Here is an 11,923-nt window from a genome sequence, read left to right as displayed (position 1 = left end):
CTTCTTGGTCAAATAGCCCTTACACAGCCTGGATGTGTGTTGGGTCATTGTCCTGTTGAAAAACAAAGGATAGTCCCACTAAGCCCAAACCAGATGGGATGGCGTATCGCTGCAGAATGCTGTGGTAGCCATGCTGGTTAAGTGTTCCTTGAATTGCTAATAAATCACTGTATCCTTCTCCCTTCTCTTGCTACCACAGTATGGAGGGGTCTGTGGTGCGTCTGCCGGACATCGTAGCCCTGAAGAAGAAGTACAAGGCCTACCTGTATCTGGACGAGGCTCACAGTATCGGGGCGGTGGGGCCGACAGGCCGGGGTGTGACAGAACTGTTCGGGCTGGACCCCTCAGACATCGACGTCATGATGGGAACGTTCACCAAGAGCTTCGGGGCTGCAGGAGGATACATCGCTGGGAAGAAGGTAGGCTCTTTAACCCCACGTCTCCTCCTGTCTCCTCTCCTGGTGCTTGATCCTTACCCCAGATAGGTATTTCTGCTGCTTTTCCTCCACACACTTTAGTCAGATGCATAACAGGTGTACCTACTCACTTCCTGCTAACACTTCCTGCTCACACACCTGTGCAGACAGGAGGCCTGGGTTCAAACTCTCCCCCACACCGGTCCCCTTTTCTCCCCCACACCGGTACCTTGTCCCATTTTCTCCCCCACACCGGTCCCCTTTTCTTCCCCACACCATTCCCCTTTTCGGTCCCTGTTTCTCCCCCACACCGGTCCCCTTTTCTCCCCACACCGGTCCCCTTTGCTCCCCCACACCGGTCCCCTTTTCTCCCCCACACCGGTCCCCTTTTCTCCCCCACACCGGTACCTTGTCCCATTTTCTCCCCCACACCGGTCCCATTTTCTCCCCCACACCGGTACCTTGTCCCATTTTCTCCCCCACACCGGTCCCCTTTTCTCCCCCACACCGGTACCTTGTCCCATTTTCTCCCCCCACACCGGTCCCCTTTTCTCCCCCACACCGGTACCTTGTCCCATTTTCTCCCCCACACCGGTCCCCTTTTCTCCCCCACACCGGTACCTTGTCCCATTTTCTCCCCCACACCGGTCCCCTTTTCTCCCCCACACTGGTACCTTGTCCCATTTCTCTCCCCCACACCGGTCCCCTTTTCTCCCCCACACCGGTACCTTGTCCCATTTTCTCCCCCACACCGGTCCCATTTTCTCCCCCACACCGGTCCCCTTTTTCTCCCTCAGCCCTCCCATGTGTCCACCAAATGTTCCCTTCCTTCTCTGAGGGCCTTCTTCATTATAACTCCATTAAAAGCTTCAGTACGTAACCACATCTGAGTGGCAGTTGGCAGTTGATTAGAGGAACGAAACGAAGGAAGCCGTGCCGTTTCAATTACATAGAGAGAGAGAGAGCTATACAGACAGGGAAAGAGAAGAGGTGTAGAAAGAAAGGCAGAGGGAAAGAGAGCGAGGGGTTGATAGAGGGACTCTTCTTCCCTGCTGATGCTGCTTCATGTTAGCCCCATTCATACCTCCTCAGTAATAAGTTGGCTCTGTCCTCTATTAGTGTCCCTGTCTTCTAATAGTTGTCCCTGTCTTCTAATAGTTGTCCCTGTCCTCTAATAGTTGTCCCTGTCCTCTAATAGTTGACCCTGTCCTCTAATAGTTGACCCTGTCCTCTAATAGTTGTCCCTGTCCTCTAATAGATGGCCCTGTCCTCTAATAGTTGTCCCTGGCCTCTAATAGATGGCCCTGTCCTCTAATAGTTGTCCCTGTCCTCTAATAGATGGCCCTGTCCTCTAATAGTTGTCCCTGTCCTCTAATAGTTGTCCCTGTCCTCTAATAGTTGTCCCTGGCCTCTAATAGATGGCCCTGTCCTCTAATAGTTGGCCCTGTCCTCTAATAGATGGCCCTGTCCTCTAATAGTTGGCCCTGTCCTCTAATAGATGGCCCTGTCCTCTAATAGATGGCCCTGTCCTCTAATAGTTGTCCCTGTCCTCTAATAGTATTTAATAAAGCTGGCAGTGCGGAGGGAGGGAGGGAGGGAGGGAGAGAAACACACTGCCACAATTTGGTTGTTTATTATTTATCAAAGAAACCAGTGACAGGTAGCTCTCATTCCCCCTCCAGTGGGTAGGCTAGGAGGCTGGCTATGAGTCTCAAAATGAGACAGACACTCAAACGCCGGTCCACACTCCACAAAAACTCTTCTGTGTGTGAGTGATGTCGGTCCACACTCCACTCCCCAGATGTGGGCTATATTTCGGACGTGTTACCTCCAGTTGCAGAGGGAGGTGTTTAGTCCCAGGGTCCTTAGCTTAGTGATGAGCTTTGTGGGCACTATGGTATTGAACGCTGAGCTGTAGTCAATGAATAGCATTCTCACATAGGTGTTCCTTTTGTCCAGGTGGGAAAGGGCAGTGTGGAGCGCAATAGAGACTGCGTCATCTGTGGATCTGTTGGGGCGGTATGCAAATTGTAGTGGGTCTAGGGTATCCGGGAGGATGCTGTTGATGTGAGCCATGACCGGCCTTTCAAAACAATTCATGGCCACCGACGTGAGTGCTAAGGGGCAGTAATCATTTAGGCTTCCTTGGGCACAGGGACTATGGTGGTCTGCTTGAAACATGTAGGTATTACAGACTCAGTCAGGGAGAGGTTTAAGTCAGTGAAGACAATTGCCAGTTGGTCCTGGCATGCTGGCCCCGCGGCTTTGTAAATGTTGAGCTGTTTAAAGGTCTTTCTCACATTGGCTACCGTGAACCCTATCACGCAGTCGTCCAGAACAGCTGGTGCTCTCATTCATGCTTCAGTGTTGCTTGCCTCGAGGCGAGCATGAAAGGCATTTAGCTCGTCTGGTAGGCTCGCGTCACTGGGCAGCTCACGGCTGTGTTTCCCTTTGTGGTCCGTAATAGTTTTCAAGCCCTGCCACATCCGATGAGCGTCGGAGCCTAGTGTAGTAGGATTCAATCTTAATCCTGTATTGACACTTTGCTTGTTTGATGGTTCGTCTGAGGGCATAGCGGGATTTCTTATAAGCGTACGGATTAGTGTCCTGCTCCTTGAAACGGCAGCTCTAGCCTCTAGCTCGATGCGGATGTCGTCACGGTGGGGGGGGGGGTGCACTTATTGATGAAGCCGATGAATGAGGTGGTATACTCCTCAATGCCATTTGTAACTCACCACCTGGATTTGGTCTTATGTAGCACAATTTGAAATTGTGTTTTTTGCGTTGATAAAAAGTAGAGACTCAGAGCTACAAAATGGTATATCATTTAATCTGCATTTTTGAGGAACAATGGGAAAGTAATTCTGCTTTGAAAGTTGATGCACTAGTAAACTCACTTTTGAGAAAAAATTTAGTGTTTTGGTGAGAGATGTCTATGTATATAGGGCCGCAGCCTCTAAGGTACAGGGTTGAGTAACCGGGTGGTAGCCGTCTAGCGATGGCTGTTTAACAGTCTGATGGCCTTGAGATAGAAGCTGTTTTTCAGTCTCTCGGTCCCTGCTTTGATGCACCTGTACTGACCTCGCCTTCTGGATGATAGCGTGGTGAACAGGCAGTGGCTCGGGTGGTTGATGTCCTTGCTGTAGGTGTCCTGGAGGGCAGGCCCCGGGTGATGTGTTGGGCAGACCGCACCACCCTCTGGAGAGCCCTGATGTTGCAGGCGGTGCTGTTGCCGTACCAGGCGGTGATACAGCCCGACAGGATGCTCTCAATCTGTAAAAGTTTGTGAGGGTCTTAGGGGTCAAGCCGAATATCTTCAGCCTCCTGACATTGAAGAGGCGTGGCTGCGCCTTCTCCAACACACTGTCTGTGTGGGTGGACCATTTCAGATTGTCAGTGATATGTATGCCGAGGATTTTAAAGCTTTTCACCTTCTCCACTGTAGTCCCGTCGATGTGGATAGGGGGCTGCTCCCTCTGCTGTTTCCTGAAGTCGACGATCAGCTCCTTCGTTTTGTTGATATTGAGGGAGAGATTATTTTCCTGGCACCACTCTGCCAGGGACCTCACCTCCTCCCTGTAGGCTGTCTCGTCATTGTTTGTAACGAATTCCAGGACGCAGGGCCTCAAGCTTAATGATGATCTTGGAGGGTACTATGGTGTTGAATGTTGAGCTATAGTCAATGAACAGCATTCTTACATAGGTATTCCTCTTGTCCAAATGGGATAGGGCAGTGCGATGGGGATTGCATCGTCTGTGGATCTATTGGGGCAGTAAGCAAATTGAAGTGGGTCTAGGGTGTCAGGTAGAGGTAGAGGTGATATGATCCTTAACCAGCCTCTCAAAGCACTTCATGATGACAGGAGTGAGTGCTACGGGGCGATAGTAATTTAGTTCAGTTACCTTTGCTTTCTTGGGTACAGGACCAATGGTGGCCATCTTGAAGCAAGTGGGGACAGCAGACTGGGATAGGGAGAGATTGAATATGTCCGCAAACACTCCAGCCAACTGGTCTGCACATGCACTGAGGACGTGGCTAGGTATGCCGTCTGGGTATGCCGTTAACCTTGCGAGGGTTAACACATTTAAATGTCTTACTCACCTTGGCCCTCAGAGAAGGAGAGCCCACAGTCCTTGGGAGCGGGCTGCATCGGTGGCACTGTGTTATCCTCAAAGGAAGCAAGACGTCGATGAATTGTGTCTCCACTTTGTCTCTAGTGACGTTTTGCCTGTTCGATTGCCTTGCGGAGGGAATAACTACACTGTTTGTATTCAACCATGTTCCCAGTCACCTTGCCGTGGGGGGTTTCGCGTTTTCAGCATGCTGCCATCTATCTGATTTGGGTAGGAACAACATCCGCTATACAATTTTAAATAAAAATTGTAAAAACATATTTAACCTTTATTTAACTATGCAAGACAGTTAAGAACAAATGTTTATTTACAACGGCCTACCCCGGCACAACCCGGACGACGCTGGGCCAATTGTGCGCCACTCTGGGACTCCCAATCACGGCCGGATGTGATACAGCCTGGATTCGACCCAGGGACTGTAGTGACGCCTCTTGCACTGAGATGCAGTGCCTTAGACCACTGCGTCACTCGGGAGCCCTAACCTGACTGATGAACTGAGTCACCATGTCAGTGTATACGTCAATGTTATTCTCAGAGGCTACCCGGAACATATCCCAGTCCACGTGATCAAAACAATCGTGAAGCATGGATTCCAGTTGGTCAGGCCAGTGTTGAATAGACCTTAGCACTGGTACTTCCTGTTTAAATTTCTGCCTATATGAAGGGATGAGCAAAATAGAGTCATGATCTGATTTGCCGAAGGGAGGGTTGAGGGAGGGCCTTTTAGGCATCCCGGAAGTTGGATTAGCAGTGGTCAAGTGTTTTAGCAGCACAGTATGTTGATAGAACTTCAGTAGCGTTTTCCTCAAATTTGCTTTGTTAAAATCACCAGCTACAATAAATGCAGCCTCAGGATATGTGGTTTCCAGTTTGCACAAAGTCCAGTGTAGTTCCTTGAAGGCCGTCATGGTATTGGCTTGAGGGGGAATATACACGGCTGTGACAATAACCGAAGAGAATTCTCTTGGGAGGTAATAGGGTCGGCATTTGATTGTGAGGTATTCTAGGTCGGGTGAACAAAAGGACTTACGTTTCTGTATGTTATCACAATCACACCATGGAGTAGATAATCATGAAACATACACCCCCGCCTTTCTTCTTCCCGTAGAGTTCTTTATTCCTGTCTGTGTGATGTACTGAGAACCCAGCTGGCTGTATGGAAAGGGACAGTATGTCCGGAGAGAGATGTACTGAGAACCCAGCTGGCTGTATGGACGGGACAGTATATCCGGAGAGAGATGTACTGAGAACCCAGCTGGCTGTATGGACGGGACAGTATATCCGGAGAGAGATGTACTGAGAACCCAGCTGGCTGTATGGACGGGACAGTATATCCCGAGAGAGATGTACTGAGAACCCAGCTGGCTGTATGGACGGGACAGTATATCCGGAGAGAGATGTACTGAGAACCCAGCTGGCTGTATGGACGGGACAGTATATCCCGAGAGAGATGTACTGAGAACCCAGCTGGCTGTATGGACGGGACAGTATATCCCGAGAGAGATGTACTGAGAACCCAGCTGGCTGTATGGACGGGACAGTATATCCCGAGAGAGATGTACTGAGAACCCAGCTGGCTGTATGGACGGGACAGTATATCCCGAGAGAGATGTACTGAGAACCCAGCTAGCTGTATGGACGGGACAGTATATCCCGAGAGAGATGTACTGAGAACCCAGCTGGCTGTATGGACGGGACAGTATATCCCGAGAGAGCCATGTTTCCATAAAACAGAGTATGTTGTGCACGCCTCCTGAGTCGGACTAGAATACCTCTTCTCAGCGAGGCTTATAGAGAAGGGCAGTCAACATGTACTGCACTGACGCAAATTACTGATGATTGGTTGAAAGTAATTGATAATAAGAAGATTGTGGGAGCTGTACTGTTAGACTTCAGTGCAGCCTTTGATATTATTGACCGTAACCTGTTATTGAGAAAATGTATGTGTTATGGTTTTTCAACCATATCGTGGATTCAGAGCTATCTATCTAATAGATCTCAGAGGGTTTTCTTTAATGGAAGCTTCTCTAATGTCAAACATGTAAAGTGTGGTGTACCGCAGGGCAGCTCTCTAGGCCCTCTACTCTTTTCTATTTTTACCAATGACCTGCCACTGGCATTAAACAAAGCATGTGTGTCCATGTATGCTGATGATTCGACCAAATACGCATCAGTAACCACAGCTAATGAAGTCACTGGCACCCTTAACAAAGAGTTGCAGTCTGTTTTGGAATGGGTGGTCAGTAATAAACTGGTCCTGAACATCTCTAAAATTAAGAGCACTGTAGACCTCTAGACCTCAACTGAATTTGGTAATGCATGTTGTGACTGTTGAACAAGTTGAGGAGACTAAATAATGTGGTGTTACCTTAGATTGTAAACTGTCATGGTCAAAACATAAAGATTTAATGGTTGTAAAGATGGGGAGAGGTCTGACCATAATAAAGAGATGCTCTGCTTTTTTGACACCACACTCCAAAAAGCAAGTTCTGCAGGCTCTAGTTTTATCTTATCTTGATTATTGTCCAGGCATGTGTTCAAGTGCTGCAAAGAAAGACCTAGTTAAGCTGCAGCTGGCCCAGAACAGAGCAGCATGTCTTGCTCTTCATTATAATCAGAGGGATAATATAAATACTATGCCAGTCTCTCCTGTTTAAGAGTTGAGGAGAGACTGACTACATCACTTCTTCTTTTTATAAGAAACATGAATGTGTTGAAAATCCCAAATTGGTTGCATAGTCAACTTACACACAGCTCTGACACACACTTATCCCACCAGACATGCCACCAGGGGTCTTTTCATAGTCCCCAAATCCAGAACAAATTCCAGAAAGCGTACAGTATTATATAGAGCCCTTATTGCATGGAACTTCCTTCCATCTCATATTGCTCAAATAAACAGCAAACCTGGTTTCAAAAAACAGATAAAGCAACACCTCACGACACAACGCCTCTCCCCTATTGGACCTATTAGATAGTTTATGTGCATTTATTGATATCTAAGCTTTGTGTGCCGTTTTTAAATGTAGTTTTGTCCTTGAGCTGTTCTGTACTATGTCATGTTTCATGTTTTGTGTGGACCCCAGGAAGAGTAGCGGCTATACCCAAAAACGGTTAGAGTTTAATGGCTGTGATGGTAGAAAACTGACGATGGATCAACAACATTGTAGTTCAGTGTTATGTTTGGGGCAAATCCAATACAACACATTATTGAGTGCCACTCTCCATGTTTTCAAGCATATTGGTGGCTGCATCATATTATGGGTATGCTTATAATCGTTAAGGACTGGGGAGTTTTTCAGGATAAAAAAGAAACAGAATGGAGTTAAGCACAGGCAAAATCCTAGAGGAAAACCTGGTTCAGTCTGCTTTGGCAGATGAATTCACCTTTCAGCAGGACAACAATCTTAAACACAAGGCCAAATATACACTGGAGTTGCTTACCAAGAAGACAGTGAATGTTCCTGAGTTGCCGAGGTACAGTTTTGAGTTAAATCTGCTTGACAATCTATGGAAAGACCTGAAAATGGTTGTCTAGCAATGATCAACAACCAATTTGACAGAGTTTGAAGAATTCTAAAAATAATAATGGCCAAATATTGCAGAATCCAGATGTGGAACGCTCTTAGAGACTTACCCAGAAAGACTCACAGCTGTAATCACTGCCAAAGGTGATTCTAACAGGTATTGACTCAGAGAGTTGAGTACTTATCTAATCAAGATATTAGTGGTTTATTTTTCATGCATTTTTTTTTTTTACCAATGTTAGAATTTGTCTTCCACTTAGACATTATATAGTACTTTGTGTAGGTCATTGACAAAAAATTACAATTGAATCTATTTTAATCCCACTTTGTAAAACATTGAAAAAAGTCCAGGGGTGTGAATACTTTCTGAAGGATCTGTACATTCTCTCTCTATATATATATTTATATATATACATTATATACTACTTCTCTCAATTCAATTTCAATTCAAGGTGCTTTATTGGCATAGGAAACATGTGTTTACATTTGCTAAAGCAAGTCAAATAGATAATAAACAAAAATGAAATAAACAATAAAAAATGTACATTAAACATTACACTCACAAAAGTTCCAAACAAATAGAGACATTTCAAATGTCATAATTATGTCTATATACAGTGTTGTAGCAATGTTAAAGTACAAAAGGGAAAATAAATAAGCATAAATATGGGTTGTATTTACAATGGTGTTTGTTCTTCACTGGTTGACCTTTTCTTGTGGGAACTTGCTGCTGTGATGTCACACTGTGGTGTTTCACCCAGTAGATATGGAAGTTCTGGTCTTTTTATATTTGATTCATTTAACCAGGCAAGTCATTTAAGAACAAATTCTTATTTACAATCTCTCTCTCTCTCTGCAGGAATTGGTTGACTACCTGCGTAGCCACTCCCACGGTGCGGTCTACGCCTCTGCTTTGTCTCCTCCCATCACAGAGCAGATCCTCAGAGCCATGAAATGCATCATGGGACTGGATGGAACCACCGTGGGTGAGCAACATGTCTTCTACTCCAGAGAGGTATCTCCAGGGTCCAGGAACCGTGACATACAGAGAGGTAGCTCCAGGATCCAGGAACTGTGACATACAGCTCCAAGGTCCAGGAACTGCAACGTACAGAGAGGTAGCTCCAGGGTCCAGGAACCGTGACATACAGAAAGGTAGCTCCAGGGTCCAGGAACTGTGACGTACAGAGAGGTAGCTCCAGGGTCCAGGAACGTTGACATACAGAGGTAGCTCCATGGTCCAGGAACCGTGACATACAGAAAGGTAGCTCCAGGGTCCAGGAACTGTGACGTACAGAGAGGTAGCTCCAGGGTCCAGGAACTGTGACGTACAGAGAGGTAGCTCCAGGGTCCAGGAACTGTGACGTACAGAGAGGTAGCTCCAGGGTCCAGGAACTGTGACGTACAGAGAGGTAGCTCCATGGTCCAGGAACTGTGACACAGAGCGGTAGCTCCAGGAACTGTGACACAGAGAGGTAGCTCCAGGAACTGTGACACAGAGAGGTAGCTCCAGGAACTGTGACACAGAGAGGTAGCTCCAGGAACTGTAACGTACAGAAAGGTAGCTCCAGGGTCCAGGAACTGTGACATACAGAGAGGTAGCTCCAGGGTCCAGGAACTGTGACGTACAGAGAGGTAGCTCCAGGAACTGTGACACAGAGAGGTAGCTCCAGGCTCCAGGAACTGTGACACAGAGAGGTAGCTCCAGGAACTTTGACACAGAGAGGTAGCTCCAGGCTCCAGGAACTGTGACACAGAGAGGTAGCTCCAGGGTCCAGGAATTGTGACACAGAGAGGTAGCTCCAGGGTCCAGGAACTGTGACACAGAGAGGTAGCTCCAGGAACTGTGACACAGAGAGGTAGCTCCAGGCTCCAGGAACTGTGACACAGAGAGGTAGCTCCAGGAACTGTGACACAGAGAGGTAGCTCCAGGAACTGTGACACAGAGAGGTAGCTCCAGGGTCCAGGAACTGTGACACAGAGAGGTAGCTCCAGGAACTGTGACACAGAGAGGTAGCTCCAGGAACTGTGACACAGAGAGGTAGCTCCAGGGTCCAGGAACTGTGACACAGAGAGGTAGCTCCAGGCTCCAGGAACTGTGACACAGAGAGGTAGCTCCAGGCTCCAGGAACTGTGACACAGAGAGGTAGCTCCAGGAACTGTGACACAGAGAGGTAGCTCCAGGAACTGTGACACAGAGAGGTAGCTCCAGGGTCCAGGAACTGTGACACAGAGAGGTAGCTCCAGGAACTGTGACACAGAGAGGTAGCTCCAGGGTCCAGGAACTGTGACACAGAGAGGTAGCTCCAGGGTCCAGGAACTGTGACACAGAGAGGTAGCTCCAGGGTCCAGGAACTGTGACACAGAGAGGTAGCTCCAGGGTCCAGGAACTGTGACACAGAGAGGTAGCTCCAGGGTCCAGGAACTGTGACGTACAGAGAGGTAGCTCCAGGGTCCAGGAACTGTGACGTACAGAGAGGTAGCTCCAGGGTCCAGGAACTGTGACGTACAGAGAGGTAGCTCCAGGGTCCAGGAACTGTGACGTACAGAGAGGTAGCTCCATGGTCCAGGAACTGTGACACAGAGAGGTAGCTCCAGGAACTGTGACACAGAGAGGTAGCTCCAGGAACTGTGACACAGAGAGGTAGCTCCAGGAACTGTGACACAGAGAGGTAGCTCCAGGAACTGTAACGTACAGAAAGGTAGCTCCAGGGTCCAGGAACTGTGACATACAGAGAGGTAGCTCCAGGGTCCAGGAACTGTGACGTACAGAGAGGTAGCTCCAGGAACTGTGACACAGAGAGGTAGCTCCAGGCTCCAGGAACTGTGACACAGAGAGGTAGCTCCAGGAACTTTGACACAGAGAGGTAGCTCCAGGCTCCAGGAACTGTGACACAGAGAGGTAGCTCCAGGGTCCAGGAATTGTGACACAGAGAGGTAGCTCCAGGGTCCAGGAACTGTGACACAGAGAGGTAGCTCCAGGAACTGTGACACAGAGAGGTAGCTCCAGGCTCCAGGAACTGTGACACAGAGAGGTAGCTCCAGGAACTGTGACACAGAGAGGTAGCTCCAGGAACTGTGACACAGAGAGGTAGCTCCAGGGTCCAGGAACTGTGACACAGAGAGGTAGCTCCAGGAACTGTGACACAGAGAGGTAGCTCCAGGAACTGTGACACAGAGAGGTAGCTCCAGGGTCCAGGAACTGTGACACAGAGAGGTAGCTCCAGGCTCCAGGAACTGTGACACAGAGAGGTAGCTCCAGGCTCCAGGAACTGTGACACAGAGAGGTAGCTCCAGGAACTGTGACACAGAGAGGTAGCTCCAGGAACTGTGACACAGAGAGGTAGCTCCAGGGTCCAGGAACTGTGACACAGAGAGGTAGCTCCAGGAACTGTGACACAGAGAGGTAGCTCCAGGGTCCAGGAACTGTGACACAGAGAGGTAGCTCCAGGGTCCAGGAACTGTGACACAGAGAGGTAGCTCCAGGGTCCAGGAACTGTGACACAGAGAGGTAGCTCCAGGGTCCAGGAACTGTGACACAGAGAGGTAGCTCCAGGGTCCAGGAACTGTGACACAGAGAGGTAGCTCCAGGGTCCAGGAACTGTGACACAGAGAGGTAGCTCCAGGGTCCAGGAACTGTGACACAGAGAGGTAGCTCCAGGGTCCAGGAACTGTGACACAGAGAGGTAGCTCCAGGGTCCAGGAACTGTGACACAGAGAGGTAGCTCCAGGGTCCAGGAACTGTGACACAGAGAGGTAGCTCCAGGGTCCAGGAACTGTGACACAGAGAGGTAGCTCCAGGGTCCAGGAACTGTGACACAGAGAGGTAGCTCCAGGGTCCAGGAA

The 11,923-nt window shown here is 48.6% G+C and overlaps 1 protein-coding gene across 1 annotated transcript in view; it reads left to right on the top strand.

Annotated features, from left to right (window-relative positions):
- The first annotated feature begins 200 nt into the window (after positions 1-200).
- Positions 201-11,923, top strand: part of LOC139580301 (serine palmitoyltransferase 2-like) — a 50,970-nt gene continuing 39,247 nt past the window's right edge. Inside the window, exons 1-2 of the mRNA XM_071408841.1 lie at positions 201-419; positions 8,937-9,063. Coding sequence (XP_071264942.1) covers positions 201-419; positions 8,937-9,063 — 346 coding nt within the window. The remainder of the gene's footprint in view (positions 420-8,936; positions 9,064-11,923) is intronic.

This window comes from Salvelinus alpinus, chromosome 7 (genome assembly GCF_045679555.1).
Source record: "Salvelinus alpinus chromosome 7, SLU_Salpinus.1, whole genome shotgun sequence".
In the NCBI taxonomy this organism is placed as follows: Eukaryota; Metazoa; Chordata; class Actinopteri; order Salmoniformes; family Salmonidae; genus Salvelinus; species Salvelinus alpinus.
This window is presented reverse-complemented; position numbering and strand designations above follow the sequence as displayed.